Below are 24,095 nucleotides of genomic sequence, written 5' to 3' on the forward strand. Positions count from 1 at the left end.
GAATGATTCCTTGTCCCCAAGGAGTGATTACTGAGTACAGAAACAGAAGTAAGCCCTGGACACCACCAGGTGTGATGACCCCCCAATTTATTTAATTAAAAAAATACTATCTCTTCTGTCCCCTGAGCTTTTTTTTTCCAAAAAGATCTTCCCCAGCTTTTCCAGTCATGAAAAAAATATCAATCAAATGAGTTGATGTAATTGTTTCTCATCATGGATTGCAAGTTACAGTATATGAGGGACACATTTAAGGAGAGGCTCTGTTGTCCTTAAGTCGCATACAACCAATTACAATTGGAGACCTGTTTTGATAGCAGTTTGAGCTTTCCTCTAGAAATCACCGAGATGACACTCCTTCCATCATGTGCTTGGTCTTCAAGAAGCTGCATGCTGTCATCAATTCTCTGCTCTCTGAAACAGACACAGAAAACCCAGGTGGCAGCTCATGGCCTCTGACAAAGTTGAGCCATGACTCATCACTGATCTATATTTAGATGATCTGATTGAGAGAGATTGTGTGTGCAGAGAAAACTCACCCCAGAATATCAGCTATGATTTACTCCCAGAGGCGGCAATAAATCTCCCTGTTGGAATCATATTCAGCTGCTGCTGGCTGGGTTTCTTGTTCATTTGTAATGTGACTCAAAGCTGGAAAGATATAGATTTTAAAATGGATACGAGATAAAATAAATAGCTATCTTTATATCTGTAGCTCTCTCCACATAGCTTCATCTATATAAGTATCATTTATATCTATTATCTATATTTATATACATTTCTGCTCCAGTGGTTGCATATTGTATCAAATTAATTATTTTGAAATATTACAGTCAGAGACCAGAGAGATAGTACAAGTGTGGCAGGGTACTTGCCTTGCATGCAGCTCACCTGGGTTTAATCCCCTAGATTCCATATTATTCCCAGGAGTGATTCCTGAATGCAGAGTCAGGAATAACTCCCACCAGGTGTGACCACCCAAAAAAAGATTTTTAGTTAAAAAAAATAACATATTATGGTCCTTTGTTCAAGGATCCATATAATTTGGGGGTGGGTCAGTAAAATCTTCCATCACAGTAGATTTTCCACTGAGAGAAATAATTTCTCTCAGCTACTGAAAGTGGCAATTCCAGGATTGTAGCAAGAAAGGAAAAAGAAACTGATAGGTAAAGATATTCAAGCCAAGTTAGACTTTGGGAACAGAGTGCCCTGGTCTTGAGAAGAAGCCAGAAAAAATACGTTTTTTTGTCCATTTATGGTGACTGAATTTGAGTTAAGCAGCAGTATGTGAGCTCATGAGTAAAAGGTTACCATTTACATTCCAGAGATCAGAGGCTAAAGTCTCCCAAAGTAAGGCACCCTTCATGACTACCAAAGCTAGATAAAGTATATCACAGAAATAAAACTGAACAGGTATGTTCCACATAACATAAATATAATAATACTAAACTGTCTAGAGAGAAAATCAAGATGTTTTGTTCTATTAGGTTCTACAAGTTTAGCTACATAGAAGACCAAAAGTTATCTAAAAAGTTATCATCACTGATTATCAAAACAATGTAAATCAGAATACGAATCACCACACACCAGTAAAAATTATATTAATACTGTTAGCTCCAGACTCAAGATCCAACCCACGAAGCCCAGAGAAGACAACAGTAATGCAATAAGCAAGGGAGTTTATTCAATTACCAGAATACTGGGGCCACTCTTCTCACTTAAGGTGACCTTGAAGTAGGGTCACTAGGGTTTTAAGCTATGGGTAAAACTATAGGTTCTTAGTATATCTTGGACCATCTTGGTTTAAACTGGATGGTTGAAGCAAAAGAGGATGGGTTCAGGGGTCCATCAACCTTTGAGTGCAATTAGATAGTTTATCATCTACAGACCTCTGGGTGCCAGTTTATCTAGCTGTCCTGGTACATGCCCTTGAAATTCCTGGAACTGGCTGTTCTGGGCCTAGTTCCTTTCGCCACATATCTGAGGTCTGTCCTGGCAGTCCTTACGTCTAAAGCAAAGCACAGTTACAGAAGCAAAATAGCAACAGTTAATTCTAATCTTACATTCCCTTCTAACATTCCCCCCTTCTTCTTGTTCATGTGGTTAATCCTGACCACACTCATATGGTTGCTTCACTTAGAGGCTGGTACTGCTTCCTTAAGACCAGTAGTTGGACTTTTTGATTCTGTCTTTAACAAAACTTACTAGGTTGTTCAATATGTAGGGCTAAGAGTTAAAATCAGGTTAAGTATGAGCAGAGATCTCATCGTGGATGAAAGGAGAGTTGTCAACCATGGGGAAGCATTGAACCGATGCCATTCATATGCTCACTTTTCTCTTAGCCCTTCGCTAACCTTTGCTAATTATTTCTTGACCATCCCAGAAGCATCCCTAAAATATCATAGTTCTGCCTGTTCTGCCTGGCTACTTCTGTTAAGGAGACCAGAGAGTACTCTAGAAGTATGCACAATTTCTGGGAAAGTCTGATCCTAGGTATTCTTCTATGATGGTGGGGCTTACACTGGCACATTAAGGCTGTGTTGAATTGCTAGCTAGCTCCTTCTTATTTGCCTTAACTGATGCTTCCCTACTAAGAATAAGTCTGGATGCATTCTCTTAAAACCCTGCTGATAAATGGGTGGAGGACAGCTCTGGTTTTCTGCTAAGCAAACAGCACTCTCAAGGCTCTACCTGAGATAGCCAGCCTTAAACTCAGGGTCTGGTTCCCTCTAAAATTTGATCTTAGGGCTTGTATGCTACTAGATTTCTTTCCTGACACATTCCCATACCCTGCAGAGAAAGCTCATCTCTGCCCTACATTTCCAGGGAATCCCTTCTGGATAAGCATAAAATGAGAATGCTCTCAGGGAAAATTTTTGGGGGGAGGGGGGCACACCCTGGACGCTCAGGGATTACTCCTGGCTACGTGCTCATCGTTCCTGGTTTGGGTCCTGGGTCGGCCGCATGTAAGGCAAACGCCCCACTGCTGTGCTATCGCTCAGGCCACTGGGAAACTTTTCTTTTCTTTTTTTTTTTTTTTTTTTTTTTTTTTTTTTGGTTTTTGGGCCACACCCTGTGAGGCTCAGGGGTTACTCCTGGCTATGCGCTCAGAAGTTGCTCCTGGCTTCTTGGGGGACCATATGGGATGCGGGGGGGATCGAACCGCGGTCCGTCCTAGGTTAGCGCAGGCAAGGCAGGCACCTTACCTCCAGCGCCACCGCCCGGCCCCGCGGGAAACTTTTCTATCCTGCGACCTGCACCCATAGATTGGTACCCACTTCTTTCTTAACCTTTACACCTCAGTAGCAGGAAATGTTGTGGAGCATATCAGAAACCCCAAACAAATCACAAAAGGGAGGAATCCCAGAGGTGGCAGTTTGACCCACAAAACCTCCATCCACAGTCTGGGTAAGAATCCAAGTATAGTCCACAAGCAAATCGTGTGTTCATTCTTGCCGATCATTCCATAGTCACAGCCATCAGCAGGAGCATCAGGATGATTTGCGTTCAGTCCTGGTCCTGGAATATCAGTCAGCCAAATCTGCAGTGGTCCTTCTCATTCAGGCTGTGACTCTCCACTGTGAAAAGAAAGGGGGTAACTGCATCTTTTTTTTATCCTGAAACTTAAACAGCTGTTGGGATGGAGAGAACAACATTAGGTCCTGGTCCTAGAATCCAGTAGCCCAGGACTTGTTGCCTTTCCTGCTCCAAAAGAAATGGCTCCCACATTGGGTTCTAATCTTTTAGTCTTACCATTACCAGGGAAGCCACAATCTTTGTTCTTTCTTTCCTTCACCACCCATTCCCTTTTAGTGTCTGGTTTATTCTTTCCCTAGATATTTCACCTCTTTAGAAATCATTAAAGGAGAGGTGGAGCGGTGGCACATCTGTAGATGTGACCTATGCGACTTGGGTAATGTAACCTATGTGACCACGGAAAGAACAGGTGGACTCCATAGTGACATTGCCGGGTATTTGCTTTAACAGGCACTAATTTGGGGGTGGGGGGCTCAGCCTACAGGGTGCCTCCTCTCAGGGGCTCCATTCTTGACTCTCCATTCATGAGAGTCTATTCTGCTAGAGGTGAACTCAATGGGGTCTAAACCTGTCTCTGAAAGGGCCCCAACTACAAATATTCATTAAAAAGGATATATGCACACTACTGTTCATTGCAGCACTTGGCACAATAACTAGTATATGGAATCAACCTAGTGCTGAAAGACACGAATGGATAATAAAGTGTGGCTAATATGCATAATAAAATACTATGTAGCTGGGCCCAGAGAGATAGCACAGCGGTGTTTGCCTTGCAAGCAGCCAATCCAGGACCAAAGGTGGTTGGTTCAAATCCCAGTGTCCCATATGGTCCCCCGTGCCTACCAGGAGCTATTTCTGAGCAGACAGCCAAGAGTAACCTCTGAGCACTGCCGGGTGTGGCCCAAAAACCAAAAAAAAAAAAAAAAAAAGAATACTATGTAGCTGCAAGGATGTGATCATGCCATTATTGCAACTTGGATGGAACTGGAGAAGTCAGAAGAAGAAAGACAAACACTTATCTCTGGTATATAGAATAACAGGACAAGGAAATGCAAAGTATCAAAATGGGCATACCTACATTACCTTGGTCCCTATAGTAGAGAGCTGAAAAGGACAGGAAAGGAAAGAAGATGAGAGAATTAGGGAGTAAAAGGTGGCAAACTGGAGGTTACAAAGGCAGGGGCAGAAACCTCAAGCACTTTGGAAGGGTGAAGCTGTGATATATCTACATATCTGAACCACAGAACAAAAAAAAAAAAAACTGATAGCAATAGATCCACAGTACTACAACCAAACTTTAAAGTGTGCCTATTGGGACAAGAGAGATAGAACAGCAGGTAAAATGATTTACCTTACATGCAGCTGACCCAGGTTCAATTTCTGGCATCCCATATGGTCATCTGAGTTCATCAGAAATAATTCCTGAATGCAGAGCCAGTAGGAAATTATGAATATTGCCAGGTATGACTAAAAATAAACATATAAATAAATAAACAAAAAGGTGCCTGCTAAGGAGGTAGGCTGGAGAGTGAGCAGAAAACTGGGGACATTGGTAAAAAGAAGATGACACTGGTGATGGGATGGAGTTTAAATAGTGTATGCTGAAACTCAACTATGAATAACTTTATAAATCAATATGCCTTAATTTAAAAAATTATAATCACCACTTTCGTAAGAGAAAAAAAGAAACATTTCACCTTCTCTTTCTTCGATTCTCTTCTTTTACATATCTTTATTTAAGAACCATGATTACAAACATGTTTGTAGTTGGGTTTCAGTTATATAAATAAATAAATAAATAAAAAACAATACACTCCTTCACCAGTGCAACATTTCCACCACCAATGCCCTACCATTGTCTCAGTAGTTGTCAGTGTAGTCATTTCTCCAACTGAACTCACCATTCTTTGTGGCAAGCTTCATATTATAGGCCAGACCTTCCAGTCCTCATCTATATTTTCTCTGTGTATTATTACAATAATGTTTTTACATTTCTTAAACCCATATATGAGAGATTATTCTGTGTCTATCTCTCTTTCTGACTTATTTCACTCAGCATAATAAATTCCATGTACCGTATTTTCCGGCGTATAAGACGACTTTTGAAACAAAAAATTGTCAACCGAAAATCGGGGTCATCTTATACGCCGAGTATATCCCGAAAAATGTTTCAATATGCCGCTAAACAAAAACTGTCTGAATATTGCCACAAAACCAATTTTCCAACTCAATCCTGCACCAATCACTGCAAAGCTGCTCGGACCGCCTCTCTAACTCAGCCAAGCCAAGCAGGCTTTTGATGCATGCAAATTAGACAATGTTCTGGACCCGAATCTACATTGTCAAAAGCCTACTCAGATTAGCCAGAGTCAGAGAGGAAGTCTATTCCAGTAGAACCTTTGAACCTTTGCTTGTTGTGATTGGCTCACTGTGGTACATGAGCACAGGAACACATGCAGCACATGCAGCACAGAAACCTTCTGTCTGATACAGCGAATATAGGCCTAAACCTATGTTTTAACTGCAAAATTAGGGGGTTGTCTTATACACCCGGTCGTCTTATACGCCAGCAAATACGGTACATCCATATATAGAAAAATGTCATGACCTCATTTGTTCTGACAGCTGCATAGTACTCCATTATGTATATGTACCAGTTTCTTTAGCCATTCATTTGCTGTCGGGTATCTTGGTTGTTTCCAGAGTGTGGCTATTGTAAATAGCGCTGCAATGAATATAGGTGTGCAGAAGGTATTTTTGTGTTGTTTTCTTTATTCTATTCTTTCACACACTTATTTCTAACCTTTAATTCTCATTATACAATGACATGGGTCTATATATATTCTGTCTCCCTGCAGTTGTGTGTGCCAATCAGACGGTGTGTGTCTGTGTTGGACTCAATTGTGTAACTGTCACTTCTTCCCCACAGTGGCCTGAGTTCTTCACCTTGGTATTTGGTTGGTTTACGGGAACTCACTGAAGGCTTGGATTATCCAGCCTCCCTTCTCAATTCCCCCTGATCTGGCATCTCCTTCCTTCTTCCCTCTGTAAAAAGTAAGCTGAGGATCCCTTGGGGGCTGGGGGGGAGGGCTACCTTGGAGCTGACCGGGGTGCTGAAAGTCCACCTTCCAGGCGGATTTGTCTTTACTCCTGTTCAAGAGACAGTGAGTGTGTCCCAAGTGCTAGACATGAATTTCAGCTGTCAGATTGCCCCCAGGGCCCTCTGAAGTCTAGATGCCCCATCTTCCTTTTTTTTTTTTTTTTTTTTGGTTTTTGGGTCACACCCGGCAGCGCTCAGTGGTTACTCCTGGCCTTATGCTGAGAAATCGCCCCTGGCAGGCACAGGGGACCATGTGGGATGCCGAGATTCGAACCACCGTCCTTCTGCATGAAAGGCAAACACCTTACCTCCATGCTATCTCTCCGGCCCCCAGATGCCCCATCTTCTTTCAGCTCATGTTTTAAATAGGGGTCAGTTCACTGTCCCTCAGACCACTGATGGGCCAGACTATAGCTTAAAAAAAAAAATCTATGAGCAAATTCCTATATACACTGCACACACCTTATTTTGAAAAAAAAAAGGGGGGGGGACAAATATAATATTTAAAATAAAGAACAAGTAAAGTTAAATCAACAGGGGCTGGGAAGGTGGTGCTACAGGTTAGGTGTCTGCCTTGCAAGCGGATGAACCGCGGTTCGATCCCCCAGTGTCCCATATGGTCCCCCCAAGCCAGGGGTGATTTCTGAGCGCATAGCCAGGAGTAACCCCTGAGCTTCAAATGGGTGTGGCCCGAAAAAACAAAACAAAAAAAAGTTAAATCAACAAACTTACCAGAATTTTGAATGGGAACTATGGGCCTGTTTTTGGTGGCTTTAGTTTGAAGACCCTTGCCCGAGACTGAGAGGAAGAGGGAAGAATCAAGAGACAGAGAGAAGGAGGTGAGTCCAAGAATGCAATGCACTGCGGTCCTGGACGAGCCACCTGCTAAGCAGGACAGGCAGCGGTTTCAGAAAAATCTTGCAGGCTGGATAAATGCCTTTGGCGGGCTGCATGTGGTTTGAGGACCCTTGAGCTAGAGAGAAATGGTGGAAATATGACCCATCTGATGAAGCCTTCAGATCTGATATCACCAAAGTTACTTCCAATGGAGGCAAGGGCAGAACTTCTCCAATTGGATTTTTTGCAGAATATCCTTATTGTGTGTGTGTGTGTGTGTGTGTGTGTGTGTGTGTGTGTGTGTGTGTGTAAGCAATGCAAATCAACAGTGTGGAGCTGCATCAAGTTAATAGTTTGCTCCTACTGATAAAATTCTCACTTTAGGGGACTCAAGTATAGTACAGAGGGTTGGGTACTTGCCTTACAAGTAGCTGACCCAGGTTCGATCCTTGGCATCCCATATGGTTTAGTGTAGAGCCAGGAGTTACCCCTGAGCATCACCCATATGACCAACTCCCCTCCCCACCTCATCACCCCCACCCCCAAAATATCCCTAATCTCACTGCGTTTAAGAGCCCCAGCTTCACTATCATACAGAGAAAAGATCGGCAACTATTCACTTCCTCCGAGCCAGCGCGTGGTGGAACTCAGCACCGGGTCCACTCCACCCTTCGCTCCTGCTATTCAGTCTCCCCTTGCTGGGCTGGGAACTAACGGGGCAGACTTGGACATGCAAGATTCAAAGGGGAGGCGACACCGAGCCTGCAAACCTGCCTCTGCTCCTCATCCACCTGCTGCCATATGCTCAGCTCACCGTGTCTAGCTAGCCTCGAGTGGATTCCCGAATCCTCACCCCCGCGATCTCTCGCGGATCCCACCTTTCCAGGGTGACCCCCTCTGGGTGGTTTCCGAGCAGGCAAAGGAAGGTCCTTGGCTGCGCGCAGGACCCGCGGGCGCGCATGGCCACCAGGGGGCAGTGTGCACGCGCGGGTCGTCCAGCAGCGCTCCCCAGGGCCGACACTGGCGTTGGCTCCAGCGCAGAAAGGGCTTGCAGAGGAGATCCGGAGGAGAGATAGTATGGCGGTAAGGCGTTTACCTTGTATGCAGAAGGGTGGGGGTTCGAATCCCGGCACCCCGAGCGTACCAGGAGCGATTTCTGATCATAGAGCCAAAAGTACCCCCCACCAAAAAAAGGATGTTGTTTCCATATTTCCTCCCTTGTGTTTTTCCCACTTCCTACAATTGGCACAGGGCTTCCTGTTCGTTTGCTGTGGGCCACCCCCTGCGGCGCTCAGACTACCCTGGCTCTGCATTCAGGAATGCTTGGAGGACCCTTTGCAAGAAAACTATTCTATCTGCAGTGCTATAGATCCCGCCCTTAACGAATGACTTTGGTCACCAAATTGTTTGTCGCTTTATTCATAAAGCGACCTGGTGGTGGCCAGGCCGGAGATCGACCCATGGTTTGCATCCTGTGTGCATTTTCCAAATTCGTACATTGTCACTGTCTGCGATCCCTGATGAGTGGAGGCGAGACCACTTGGGATCACGCAGGTGAAGGAATTACACCCCTGGGACTCTACTCCTGCTTTTGTCTGAGGCCCTCTAAACCCTGTGTCTAGTTCCTTCTACGGTAGCCCAAGCCGTCTGTTTACAATTAAAAAACGCCCGTCTTTTGCAGTCCCCACTGCCAGAGCAAGTGCTGCAGAGAAGCTCAGCAGGGGTGGAGGAGTTTAGGAGTGCCCCGGAGCAAGGCAGTGTTGATAGGTGTAACCAGAGCTCTCTGTGAGGGAGGCGGGATGGCCCAAGGTCAAGCCCAATTATAAATACTAATGGGATATTATATATATATATATAAGCTGTCCCTCCCAATCTCGGTATGTTAGTGTCTCAGAAACTTTCAGCCTCAAGAATTTCTCAAATACTCTAAAGGGCCTCCTGACACAAATAGCTCTACAGGGGTTCAGTCAGCCAGCCAGTTCCCAAAACAGCATCACAGAAGAGATTCAACAGGAAACATCAAACTCGGTGGGGGAGGATTAGGAGGCACACCTGGTGGGCAGTGCTCAGAGGCTATCCCAGGCCTCAAGGGAAAACAAAACAAAACAAAACAAAACACAAATTAAGTCCACGGAGGAATGGTTTAACTGAGTCAGGTGTGGATGGCCCTTGGGATGTTAGTGAGAGTTCTTTCCCCTGGGTTTGCATCTATGGACACCAGAGCTTCACCTAGGTTACCTAACCACAAGAAGTTGCCTAAAACACCCAGCTCTGGCAGGAGCTCTCCGAAGCCTGCAAAGTGTTCCACCTACTGGCATCTTCCCTTCTCTTTCTTTTGAACAGCTTTACGTTAAGCTACAAGTAATACACTATACAATTCATCCAAGTGTAGAAGTCAATGACTTTTTAGTACATTCACAGATATACCCCTCCACACAATCTAGAAATGTCTCCCCCAAATGAAGCTTTGTAATAATCTCAATTTCTTCCAGGCCCCTCTCCCTGACATCAAGGTCGCAGAAGTAATAGCATAGTAGGTAGAGTGCTTGCCTCGCATGTGGCCAACTCATGTTCGATCCCCAGCATCCCACATGGTCCCGAGCACTGCCAGGACTGATTCCTGATCACTGCTGGGTGTGGCCCCACCCAAACAAATAAACCCTAAGCTATGAAATAAACTGGAGTGGGAGGGGAGATTGTGGAGGGAATAAGCAAAACATTCCATATCTGCTTCAGTGATGTTTTCTGGTGTTGAGTCTGGAAAAGAGGTGACTTTTGGGGTGTAGCCTTTTAACTTTGTATTCCAGTGTGTAACTTTTGAGACTAAGCCCAAGGAGACAGCTGATTCCTGAGACCAGGCTGTAAATCACAAAGGACATTCCAAGGAATGCAAGGACATCTTATTTTCCACCAGACACCTTGAAGGGAGGGGAAACCAACTTACATTCCAACAGGGGAACACCTCGACCCTCGAGGAGATCCCTGCAGAGGACAGATGGCCTTTGAAGATTAGGGAGGAATAATTGCATACGGTCACTAAAAAGGAATAACACATAGGTATAAATAGAATAACACATAGGTATAGAATAAGGGTAAAATCTAGTTTAATGCTATTCTCTCTTCTGTCCCTGGCTTGCTTGATATAATAAACAAGGCTCCCTTCCCCTAATCTCTCCGGTCACTACACTGTCAAGAGAATGGGTTCTCCACCCTGTAGATTAGGTGACCACCTGAAGGGTTCAACCTATATCTCTGCATGCCATCAGCCTAAGAGTTGGGGGTAAATGATGTAATGAAGGGGCTGAACAGACAGAAAATTGCACCTTTTCTATAAAAAAAATCATTGGATGATTCAAACTGTATAAACCTATGAAATACTTTGACCTGTATGCTCATTATCATGCTCATTATCATATGAATTCCCTTAAACGTTTGTGAATTTGGATTCTCGGGGTCTCACTGCAGACCGAATTCCCAGCTAGCGGCTAGCAGTGACACCCCAGGATCCTGGAAAATGAATGAACCTATGTGTGATTGCATCCTCCAAGGTTTGTGTCTCCTCAATTGAGTGGTGGGCTTTCCTCGGACCTTGGGCATCCCTGACCTGGCCTCCCCAGGCTTAGCCATCTCCAACCCCGGACCCCAACTCGGGTCCAGGCCAGTTTTGGTCAACTTTAACACTGGAATACACCTTTATTGGCAAGAAGGAAAAAAAAATCATTTGGATAATATAGAACTAAAAAGCCTCAGCAGAGCAAAAGAAACTACAATTAGAAAAAAAAAAAAAAAAAAAAAAGCCTGGGCCAGAGCAACAGCACAGTGGTAAGACATTTGCCTTGTATGTGGCTGACCCAGAACGGACCTGGTTTGGATCCCCAGCATCCCATATGGTTCCCAAGCCAGGAGCGATTTCTGAGCTCAGAGCCAGGAGTAACCCCTGAGCATCATCAGGTGTGGTCCTAACCCCAACCCCCAAAGCCAGATGAGGAAACAGCTCAAAGAACAAGCGTGAATGCATGAAACTGTTAAGGGAAAATTATAAAGATAGATATTATAGTAACTCAGATACGTGATAGATGTATGTTAAGCCCTCCCCACACACACACACTGACCAGATATAGATGCCGGTTAAGCCTTTCTCTGCACTGTCTTCTTGATGCCCCTTGATCTGGTATTTCACTTTGAGGCATCAAAAGCCGGCTGCCATCAGCCAATGCCCCTCCTAAGAGGAACTTGACATATTTGGGCTTTATTTGAAAAAAGGACAAGCTTACCTTCTGATTGGACATTGTGTTTAAACCTGGAATAGGGATAGGCCTAAGGTTCCTTAAACCTATAAAAGACACCTCCCTAGACTACCTGGGGCTTCCAGTTCCAGTCAGCAAGGCTGTCCCCAGAGCCCCAGAGCTCTGGAATAAACCCTGCTTTGTTTTTACAGTCTCTGAAGGTATGTTTCATGGTCTTTATTGAGTGGGTGGGCTTCTACGGACCCTTTTACGGACCCCTTTTAACAAAATGCAGATAATCAGAACTCAAAACTGAACTATTGAGTGAACTATGGCAGTCACCACCCCCAGAGCAGACAAGTCTAGATTTTAGCTGCCATCTCTGGCTTTCCACACTCTCCTAACTAGGAGGAATACCTATTTACATGAGGGCTGACAAGATACTGCTGGCTCAGGTCCCTCAACAGCTGCCTGATTCATCACAAACTTTAACAAGTTAGGATTTCCCTAACTGCACTCACCACTCTTTGAGGTGAGCTTCATATTGTGAGCTGGTCCTTCTGGCCTTCATCTTTATTGTCTCTGGGCATTATTTCCATAATGTATTTATTTTTCTTAAAACTCATAGATGAGTGAGACTATTCTGTGTGTCTCTCCCTCTGACTTATTTCACTCAGTATAACAGATTCCATGTACATCCATGTATAGGAAAAGTTCATGACTTCATTTCTTCTGACGGCTACATAATATCCCATTGTAGATATGTACCATAGTTTCTTTAACCATTCATCTGCTGAAGAGCATTTTGGTGGTTTCAGAGTCTGGCTAATTGTAAATAGTAATTTATAATAATAATTTAAAATAATTGTAAATAGAGCTGCAATGAATATATGTGTGAGGAAGGGATTGGTGGGGGGAACCACACCCAGTGATACTCAGGGGTTACTCCTGGCTATATGCTCAATAATTGCTCTACCTTGGTGAACCATATGACACGCCAGGGGATCGAACTGCGGTCCATCCTAGGTTAGCACGTGCAAGGCAATCGCCCTACCGCTTGCGCCACCGCTTCCCCACCTGAGGAAGGGATTTTGAATTGTATTTTTGTGTTCCTAGGGTATATCCCTAGGAGTGGTATGGCTGGGTCATAAGGGAGCTCAATTTCCAGTTTTTTGAGGAATCTCCATATTGTTTTTCATAAAGGCTGAGTGACTAGACAGCATTCCCACCAGCAGTGAATGAGCGTTCCTTTCTCTCCACATCCCCGCCAGCAGTGATTGTTCTTGTTCTTTGTGATGTGTGCCAATCTCTGTGGATCTGTCAGGATCTTCATTTGCTAGTGTCGACCCTGTGACTCTCTCAGTCCTCCACCACACTTGTGTCATTCAGTCTTTACTACTAACTGCAATGGAATCCAAACAAGGAGACTGCTGTGAAGATTCCTGGAGCATGTATTATCAGTACTGTAGAATCAGTGAATCTAGTCAGCAAAACTAAACAAAGCTTTGTTTAGTTGATTTTGTGACCTGATCTGAGTCCTTTTATTGTTTTTGTTTGGAGACCACACCCAGCAAAGGTCAGGAGTACTCCTTGCTCTGAGCTCAGAAATCACTCCTGGTGGTGCTCAGAGGACCATATGGGATGCTGGGAATTGAACCCATGTTGGATGCATATACCCATTTTACAATCTCTTCAGTCCCCAGCTTTTGACTCTAAAAATCCCAAACAAAACCGAAATTGCTTTCCAATACCGAAAATCTCAGATAATCACTAACCAAGTTCCTAATTTCAGAATATGGAATTCTAATATTATAGTCAAGGATGCAGCTCAATAGTAGAACACATGTATGACACTGCATTCGACCCCCTCTAAGAAGTAAAAAGGAGAAGAAAATTCTAAGAACCCATCACTGAGGAGTGAACATTCCGACTCACATATTCTATAAACTGTTTTATAACAACCCTCCCAGAAGCATACCCCATCATTTGCTTGAACATTCTCAGCTTGTAAACTCTTTGGTATGTGCACATAAACTACTTTAAGTTCGATATTGGTAGTTCATTGCTTTCACTTGACTAGTTTATTTTTTGTTTGGTTTTGTTTTGGGGTCATACCCAGCTGTGATCAGGGTTTATTCCGGACTCTGCACTCTCAGGGATTATTCTTGGTGGAGGCTAGGGGGATCATATGGGATGCGGGGGATCGAACTCACGTTGGTACAAGTAAGACAAGTATCTATACACTGCTCTATCCCCTAATTTGGCTATTTGTGGCCTTTGACATTGTTGTGATTTGTGTTGGGTCTACCTCTAGATGGCCTTTTACAAACCAGAATTGTCATTCCACAAGCCCCAGGCTAAATTTAAGCCACCTCTGACTTCCACATGAACTGTCTGTCACTGATAGCAATAGAGCTTTTGCTTTTGTTGGGTTCAGTAGGAAAAGTATCTTACCCAGCTGTGCTCAGGGGCTACTCCCAGCTCTGTGCTCTAGAATCACTCCAGTTAATCCTTAGGAACCAGCAGTGCTGAGAATCAAAAGTAAAGCTTCACACATGCAAGGCAAGTACTCTAACATTGGGTCATATCTCCAGTCACTACTCTTTACTTACCTGCACTTGTAGGCTGATGAGCCATCTGCAGTTAGGAGCTATGACTGTAAGATGACACCCAGCTATTATCCCAAAGCAAAGATGTTCCCTATTTTCCTCTTTCCCATAAATCTCTCCTTTGATATGTAAAAGTCCACCTGGGCATGGCCTATCCCATTTGTCTACACAGACACTAGGTGGTCCAAGGTAGCTCCAGCCTACAAAGAGAGAAAGAGGATCTCAATACAAGAAGAAATGGCCCAGAGACTAGCCAGTCTACCATGGGCAGCTGAAGTGTTTTTTTTGTTTGTTTGTTTGTTTGTTTGTTTTTTTCCTACCTGCCCTCTTTAAGCTTTTGTCTATTCCCAAAGGCTCTTTCTCTCCACCAGCTATTAGTTCTGGCATTTTGGGGACACAGAGCCAGGGCTGGGTTTTCCCAGTTAAACTTGAATTTGCTGGCACGAACAAAAAACTGATCCTAACAGTGGGCAATGACAAAATGTTTAGTGTATCTGGGCATTGATCTTGATAGTTCATGTGTCCCTGAGATCCACTGAGTCCCACAGACAACAAGAAGGAATCACTCATGTCACAAAGGGAAATTGAGATGTGTGGATGATGTCCAGGCATCGTGGCTCCACCCTCTCCCTTGGCCCAAAGGAAAACACATGTCTGAAATTCAGGGCAAAGGCAAAAACAAGATCAATGCCCATGATCTTCTGCATGGTGCCAAATATTCTAGTGTACGCAGGTCATAGTGACCAGGCACTGGCGCTGCTCTAGGACAGCAGGACTCCCTGTCTTCTTCTTTTCCATCCTCTTTTCCAATTTCCTTTGCAGTATTTTACTGGCAGTGAGTTTCAGAATAAAGCTATTTTACCTTTTGTTTTTGTTTAATTGTTCTCTTCAGTGACCAATATGAAGTTATGAAGTTCTCTTCAGTGACCAATATGTATGTTTCATACATACAGAGTAAACACTGTCCTATCTTTTCTCCTGAGCACGAGTTCAAAATTCATGTATCTAAAGAAATGAAGTTGAGGTCATTGATAAAGAAAATCTTTCTATCATAAGAATATTATGAGAAAAAAGAACAAAATATTTTCATGAAGGCATATAAAAAGCAAGTGTGTGAAAAATATTTATTGAGTATTAGTTTTTCTGATAGACATTTGATTTTCTTTTTCTTTCTTTTTTCTTATTTTTTTTGACATTTAATTTTCAATGAGAAGGAAGAATATCTGGGTGGGAGATAGTACGGTGTGTATGGTACTTGTATACAGCTGACCCAGGTTTCACCCTTGTACCACATATGATCCCCTAAACACCTCCAGGAGTGATCACTGAACACAGAGCCAGAAAGAACCTAAAACTAAAATTATTGCATAGATATATTAAATCTGTAATTTAATGTATAGAATATGAACATTGCTAGTATACATCAAAGCATATCATAAATAACAATAAAAGAATCTCCATAACAGACATCCTGCTGCCAAGCCATATACTTCTTCTAAGCTGAAACACATTGAACGGCTTGGTCAGAGAAAGGTCCACAGCTCTGCTCTGTGGCTGGGTGGCAGCCAGTCCAGGTCTTGTGGCCCTGCCCTGGTCAAGCAGAGAAATTCTGAAAGATGTCGGCTGCCTCTACCCAGGTTTGGAAGCAGGCGAGGCCTCGCTCTCGGATCTGTTTGCGGCCCTTGTCGGTGATGACCTCTCCACTCGGCTTCACCACCACCAGTTTGGGGGTGATGGTGATCCTGTACTTGGTCCTCAGCTCACTGCGGGGAGAAGAGGGCAGGATCATCGTGCTTCCATATTGCAGGGTTTGAGAACCAGCAAATGGGTGGCACCCCCTTTTTACCTCGCAGCCACCCTGTTAAAAGCTACAGCGCCCCAGGACTGTCCCAAAGAAGCGTGTGCTTCAAAGGGAAGGCCCACAGCTACACAGCTCACTGCTCATTAACAGATCAGACTGTGCCAGTTGAGAAACTAGAGGCTTCCGTTTCATTAAAATTTAGTTAAATGCGGGCCCGGAGAGATAGCACAGCGGTGTTTGCCTTGCAAGCAGCCGATCCAGGACCTAAGGTGGTTGGTTCGAATCCCGGTGTCCCATATGGTCCCCCGTGCCTGCCAGGAGCTATTTCTGAGCAGACAGCCAGGAGTAACCCCTGAGCACCGCCGGGTGTGGCCCCCCCCAAAAAAAATTTAGTTAAATTTAGTTAATTTAGTTCATTGGATGGTGACCCCCATCCAATGAACAGTGCAATTCCAAGGCCACAAATAACTCCCCAAAATTATGGTCATATAACTCTTATATGAGAGGCTAAAAAAAGAGCAGTGACATATACAGTCATGAGGAGAGGTGCTGGGGTGATCCCAGGCCCCCCTCAGACATCATCATTTGGGGGAACACACCTACAGGTGCTCAGGGCATGAATCCCCTGGTGCAGCAGCTCTTAAAAGGACTCCCACCTACAAAGCAATTGTACTAAGAACCATCTTCCTGGCCTCTGATGACATGTGACAATGCTCAAAGGGACAGTATTTACATATACTTTTTATTGTTTTGTGGCGGGCGTTTGTGGTTTTTAGGTCACGCCCCACTGCCCCACTAAGGGCTTACTCCTGGAGGGACTAAGGGGATGCAGTGAAGGAGATGGATGGAACCTAGGATAGCTGAACTTAAGGCAAGCCCCTTAACAACTCTACTATCACTTTGACTTTACATAAGGTAAGCACACACGTCAATATATTTAAATCATCTCAAGACTTCTTAGAAGAGCTAATATAAAGTATATGCTATGCAAATAGTGGATGTGTTATCTAGAGAATAATTCCTAAAGAAAATGTCTTTATATAAAAGCACGCAACCCTCGGGGGCTTTAGTCCATAGCCAGAATTTTTAGCCTTCACTGAAAAACCCTCAGAAGCAGAAGATCTAAGAGGTTGCACCCACTGGTAGAGCCAAACATTAAAATTCCATGACAAATCCAATGATACCACTAATTAACATTCTAGGTTATGATACGCTGATTAACATTCTTTATAAATTTTTCTAATGATCCAGAAAACTGGCTATAGAGAGGTGGTAGTTCTCCATTTAAGGGCAGTAGAACCTTATTCCTGAATAAACGCTGCAATCTCCAGAATTAATGCCCCCAGGAAAAGACAAAAAGCAAATCTCTTTCCTTTCTGGTCTCCAGGGGCCTCACTCACAGTTAATCTGATTTCCTTCTGAAGTCATATTCAAGATGTGAACTTCCAGCCCACCTCTCCTATAACTAAACTCTAAATGCTGCCTGTTTCTCTCCACTTGGGTCTAAGACAAAAACTCATCCCCTGGGCCCGGAGAGATAGCACAGCGGCGTTTGCCTTGCAAGCAGCAGATCCAGGACCTAAAGTGGTTGGTTCAAATCCCGGTGTCCCATATGGTCCCCCGTGCCTGCCAGGAGCTATTTCTGAGCAGACAGCCAGGAGTAAGCCCTGAGCACTGCCGGGTGTGGCCCAAAAACCAAAAAAAAAAAAAAAAAAAAACCAACAAAAAACTCATCCCCAGTATCCCATATGGTCCAGAGAGTACTGCCAGGAGTAATTCCTGAATACAAAGTTAGGAGTAATTCCTGAGTATCACTAGTCTAGCAAAAATAAATACATAAATTAAATTAAATTAAATTAAACTTAACTCAACTACAAGAGCACATGAAGGAGACCTGGATTGCACACCTGTACCACATCCCCTGAGCACTGCCAGAAGCACTGAGCCAGGTAGAGGGGTTGGGGGGGAGGGACATCTGAGCACTATGGACTGTCAAAACAAACAAAACAGCCATTCATAAAGGGGAAACTAAATAGTATCTACACCCCATGAAGAGAAAACTTGTTTCATATTCAAACAGCTAAGAAACAAAACTTTTGTATGTTCTTCATTATCAAAAGTATAATTGCAAATGATCCATAGTGAATAGAATAGTGTTGCAACGGGGGCCGGAGAGATAGCATGGAGGTAAGGCGTTTGCCTTTCATGCAGGAGGTCATCGGTTCGAATCCTGGCGCCCCATATGGTCCCCTGTGCCTGCCAGGAGCAATTTCTGAGCCTGGAGCCAGGAATAACCCCTGAGCACTGCCGTGTGTGACCCAAAAACCACACACACACAAAAAAAGAATAGTGTTGTAGCAATAGTACAGTGGGTAGGGCATTTGCCTTGCATGCAGCCTACCCAGGTTCGATCCCCAGTAACCTCTATAGTCCCCTGAGTCTTGTCAGGAGTGATCCCTAAGGACAGAGCCAAGTCCTGAGCACCTCTGAGTGTAACCACTCAAACCCCCAAATAAACAAATAAGCCATAATAAACTAATCATATGCTTAGATCACAGCCCAGGAGCATGTGAGTGGCACTTCTGAGAATGGACTTTGGAGACCAGCAGTGGCAGCTCTCAGGACTCCTCAGAATTATAACATTCCACCCCCCCCTCAAAGGAAAATGCAACACTCTTCAAGGAGAGAGGCATTCCATCCTCCCACCACAAACTGCCAAAGTTCATTCTTGCTTTTATGTGCCTAGCCTCTTTCTTCTTAATAAGCCCTCAAGGCATATGAGAAAGAAGAGAGAGTTGGTGGGAGGGAAAGCCAGACACGAGTGATAGACAGACAGACAATATGGGCAGTGAGTCCAGTCCCTGGAAACAAACCTCTTCCTGGCACTAACTAGCTAAGTGATTTAAACAAGCTAGATGACCTCCCTGTACTTCACAGTCCTACTGCATCCCACGAATCATGGAACTCACAGCTCCAGGATTAAATGGTAAATATGTGTACAGTCCAGCTAAGGTCTCAGCACATAAGGCTGTATACTTGTCAGTACTGGGTGATCCAGTGTGCTGTTTTATTTGTGGGTGTATATGAGCATGAGTGGGTGTGATGAGGGGAATACCAGAGATCAAACCTAGGGTCTCTTATATGAGAGCCATGTGTGATTGACTACTGAGCCATATCTCTGGCCTCCAACTGACTCTTCTTATAGGTGAGAACTAGCTCTATTTAGAATGCCCTTGGCCCTTGGCTCTTGGCTACACTAACTAGAAAAAGAATGGGACCTATTTGCCCAAGCACTGGAAAAGAGGAAGGAGTAAGGATGTGCAGCTTGAGACACAGCAGCCATCCTGCAGCAGTGTGGAAAGATAATTTGCCAGGATAGTACATTGTACATTTTCTCAGGCTGCAGTCTAAACATAAAGCAGACAATAAGGCAGAGACACAAAAACAATGTCCTGGTGGCCTCCAGTCTCCCTCAGGCCGAGTTCCTTTTCTCTGGGGGTTTTGATCAACCAATAAGTAAACTTTAGTGTTTAGCACTGAGCTTTTTGTCACGTTAATCACAGCTTTAAAGGGAGCAGGGGCACCAAATTTGGTGTGTGTGTGTGTGTGTGTGTGTGTGTGTGAGAGAGAGAGAGAGAGAGAGAGAGAGAGAGAGAGAGAGAGAGAGAGAGAGAAGGGGGGGAGAGAGAGAGGGAGGGAGGGAGAGAAACAGAGAGAGAGAGAGAGACAGAGAGAGAGAGAGAGAGAGAGAGAGAGAGAGAGAGAGAGAGAGAGAGAGAGAGAGAACAGCAAGGTGGGCATTGAGGAGTGAACTGGAAGGATGCTTGATGCTTGTTTTGGTGCTCCAGGATCTACAAAGAGTCACCTCATGTGGGCGACTTCAAATCCCCACCCTGACAGCCTCTGCCTGGGGACATCTGTAACTTAGGGCCACAGGTGGAGGTGGTGATAGAGGACAGTTAACAGTGCTCCCAGAAGCTCCTTTCATCCCCTCAAGACACAGCACAGTTCAGAGAAAAAGCAAGTCACCTGGAAAATAAGGGCCTTGTCACTGGGCAGAAGGGAGCCAAGCCAAGAACGTGGCACTTTTCACCATTTCCAGGAAATTTCCAACCAGCTTGTCCTCAGCTTGCTTCAAGCAAGGCTCCCAGCACTAGGATTCATGGGTTGCTGTGACAGCTGGCTCAAGTCTCTCTCCTTCTCTTCCCATCTTCCACAGACTCTCTGAGCACATTTCCCTTCTTGCCCCAGCCATGCATCCAACAAGCACTTTGCTGGCACAGATCACTGACTTTAGGGACTAACACACAACCTCCACCATGGCTGGTACCATGCTCAGACTTAAGGATGTTCCCCGTGTCCCAGGGGCACATAAAAGGGGAAGCCATGGGCAGGAAGAGAAGGGGGCCACAATGAGTCAGCAGTAGAAGATGTCAGAATATACTGGAACACCCACTCTCTGGTCTAGTCAGGATAGCAGGAAGAGACTGTTGGGAACAAGATAGGAAGCTGGTGTGGGCCAGATTGGGGTAGCCTGATGTGAACTGAACCCTGAGTGCACAGAGACCACCAGAAGGCTGGGAGGTGGCACTTCCAGGGGTGGACCCGGTCCTGAGGAACTGGTGGGTACAGGAGCAAGAATCCACTAAATGGGGCAAGCAGGAGCGTTGCAAAATCCACAGAGCCCAGATATGGAATCAGGATGAAACATGCAGTTGGAGAGTTGGGTCAGTAAGAAATACAGTCAAGGGGTGACACAGAGAGTCACTGGCATCCCCTCCCTGCCCCAGGACAGTGATTCTCAAACGCAGTTTTCTACCCAAAACATTCGACCATAGGGCAGATATATTTCCCATCCAAGCTGCTGCCTACCAGCTGGCAGTGGTAAAAGGGAGCAAGAGTGGCAAAGCTGCTGCAGCACACCCCCTCCCCGTTTTAGTACTATGTTCATCAACAGCATGGTAGGTCACTCTACTCATCATAAAATTGCAAAAGAGAGACACCAGGCCTGAGCTCTTTGCTTCTCTCACTTCCAAAACTGGATGTTTCTAAAAAGCCACACATAACTCAAGAGCTGAGCAATGGGGCCTGAGAGAGAGCATGAAGGTAAGGCATTTGCCTTCCATGCAGAAGGATGGTGGTTCGAATCCTAGCATCCCATATGGTTCCCTGAGCCTGCCAGGAGTGAACTCTAAGCATACATCCAGGAGTAAACCCTGAGTGCTGCCGGGTGTGACCCCAAAACCAAAAAAAACAAAACAAAACTGAGCGAAGCAAAATACATCTTACTACATGGCTAGAACAAATAGAACAAATATAGTACAACATGACTCGTCCTGCAACCCACAGTCATCAGGATGAATGTTAATGAGAAGCACTTGTCCTTGACCTTGGAAGGCCCAAGGGCCTGGCCTCTTTTGCTGCTTCACTGCAAGCACATGCTGAGGAGAGAATAGACCTCCATGGAACTTTCCAAGTTAGCTTCTATTTGGGCGTGAGGAGGGTTCTGCCATGCTCCAGGCTTACTATTGGCTCAGTAGCCAAGGATCATTCCTATCGCTCCTGGCAATGTTGGGGATTGAATCTGGACAGGCCATGTGCAAGGCAAGCACCTTCCCAAGCCCTATCTCTGGCTTTCTGTTCTTTATTTCTACCATCTGTTCCCGTCCCCTTTTTTAGAGCTGGGCAACTCTTGCTGTGCTCAGGGCTTATTCCTGGATCTATACTTAGGGACCACTCTTGGCACTATCTGGGATGTAGGGGGTTGAGCCCCAGGTCAGCATATGAGGCAAGCACCCTATCCACTGTACTGTCTTGCTGGCCACTTCATCCTTGGTTGTATAGAAGGAAAGTCACTTTAAGGATAAATGAATTTGGAGATAGGAAGGAGCAATGCCACAATTCTCAGGAAATAACAAATACTCCTGTGAAGCAAACCAAACCAAAAACTGTACCTCCATTCTTTTTACTTAAGTCTGTGTATAAACCCAAGAGATCTCAACTTGCCAATAATTCATACCTGCCATTTACCTCTGCCAATTCTCCAGGAATCCTCCCAACTACCCAATTCACTGTCTACATCCAATGTCCTCTCTTCCTAACCTGTCCTCAGGATCTCCACTTTCCCAGTAAGCAGTACCTACCCTGCTCACCTATTCCTCACCCTGCGCCCATCATCCTGGCCCGGATCACAAAGCCCTGTGCTTGCAACCAATGAAACAGTCCATTTCTAGTTCATTTGCCAACTCCAAAATCCAAGAGTTGAGGATCCCTACATTCTGGAAGTAAAAACTGACTTCACAGAAAGGAAATTCCAGTTATTTCCTTAAAATTGAAATAATCGGGGGTCGGAGAGCTAGCACAGCTGGTAGGGCGTTTGCCTAGCATGCAGCCGACCCAGGATGGACGGTGGTTAAAATCCCTGCATCCCAAAGCGTCCCCAGTGCCTGCCAGGAGCGATTTCTGAGCGCAGAGCCAGGAGTAACCCCTGAGCGCCGCCGTGTGTGACCCCCAAACAAACAAACAACAACAACAAAACCACCTTAAATAATCGTATGAATAGATAGCAGCAGGGCTCTCCAGTTTCAGGCTCAGACGCCTCCCCCTGCACCACCCTACAGAATCCAATGCCTGTCACCTCTGGGCCTCAACCTAGACACAATGCAGAAGGAGAAGGCTGGGGTGGGCCACCCAGACTGCAGAGTTGACAAAGTTGGGGTTCTCCGGGGGGCCACGGAGTCCTCTGGAAATGTGAATTCCAGCAACCGCAGGGTGGGGTGGGGAGAGCAAGGATGGGCTTGGGTGGAACTCCTGGAGCCCTCTGGGCGCTGGATGCTTCGCACCCGCTCGAGTCTCTCTGGGATGCTGGTGCAGCATCTAGAGTCCAGGCTGTGCCCGGGAGGCCGGGTGCGCGAAGGGCGCTGAAGGGCCGGGCCATCCCAGCGCACATCCCCGCCCCGCACAGCAGTGGGGTCGGGCAGCCCCCCCAAGCCACGCCACACCGCGACTCACTGGCGGTAGGGGTCGTGGAAAGGCAGCGCCAGCCAGGCGCCGTGCAGCTCCCGCATGAAGTCCCGCATCTCCCGGGCGCTGCCGTCGGCCGACACGAACACCACCTCGAAGGGCGCGGGGGGCCGCCGCTCGCCCACGAGCTGCGTGTAGAAGGCGCACAGCAGCGGCGTGAAGTCGCGGGACGGGGCGCAGCGGCCCGCCGCGAAGTACAGCGCCACCACCTTGTTCTGCAGAGCCGCCTCGGCCTCCACCGCCGCGCCCTCGCGGGTCACCAGGGGCCGCCCGCCCAGCACGTCCACCATGGCGCGGGGCTCCGGCGCGGGCGGCCAGCGAGGAAAGCGCAAAAGCCAAGCGGCGCGAGTCCAGCGGAGCCTCCGCGACACGCCCGCGACCCCGATCCCCGCGGGACTCCGCCACGCCCACTCGTCAGCCAAGCCCGCTCGCCCGACTCGCCCAATCACGTTGCCGGCCCCGCCCCGACAAGCGTGGGCCACGCCCATAACCAGACACGCCCACTTTCCTTCGCACCGCCCACTTTCCTTACTTGCCCAATCACGTTGCCAGCCCCGACCTGGCCCGCCCCTGACAAGCGCAAGCCACGCCCACTTTCAGGCACACCCACCACACCCCGCCACGCCCACTTTCCTGACTGGCCTTGTCACACTGCCGGCCACGACCAGCCCCACTCTCCCGACAAGCACAAACCACGCCCACTGTCAGACACACCCACTTTCCTCCGCCCCGCCACTCCCACTTTCCACTTTCCCCGACTTGCCCAATCACGTTGCCGGACCCGCCCCGCCCACTATCAGACACACCCACTTCCTGACTCGCCCGGTCACGCTGCGGTTCCCGACCTACCCCGCCCCGACCAGCAAGGCCACGCCCACCATCAGACACACCCACTTTCCTCCGCCCCGCCTACACGCCCACTACTCTCCGCCACTCCCACTTACCCGAGTCGCCCAATCGTTTCA

At 46.2% G+C, this 24,095-nt stretch overlaps 1 protein-coding gene across 1 annotated transcript; it reads right to left on the minus strand.

The window, feature by feature from the left end:
- Positions 1–15,900: 15,900 nt before the first annotated feature.
- On the minus strand, positions 15,901–23,420 carry NXNL2 (nucleoredoxin like 2). Its single transcript, XM_049769586.1, has 2 exons — positions 23,119–23,420; positions 15,901–16,069 (listed from the first exon to the last, which is right to left on the minus strand). Exons 1-2 carry the CDS (start codon positions 23,418–23,420, stop codon positions 15,901–15,903), a joined length of 471 nt encoding a protein of 156 aa, XP_049625543.1.
- Positions 23,421–24,095: the final 675 nt, after the last annotated feature.

The sequence above is a fragment of the Suncus etruscus genome, chromosome 3 (assembly GCF_024139225.1).
Source record: "Suncus etruscus isolate mSunEtr1 chromosome 3, mSunEtr1.pri.cur, whole genome shotgun sequence".
In the NCBI taxonomy this organism is placed as follows: Eukaryota; Metazoa; Chordata; class Mammalia; order Eulipotyphla; family Soricidae; genus Suncus; species Suncus etruscus.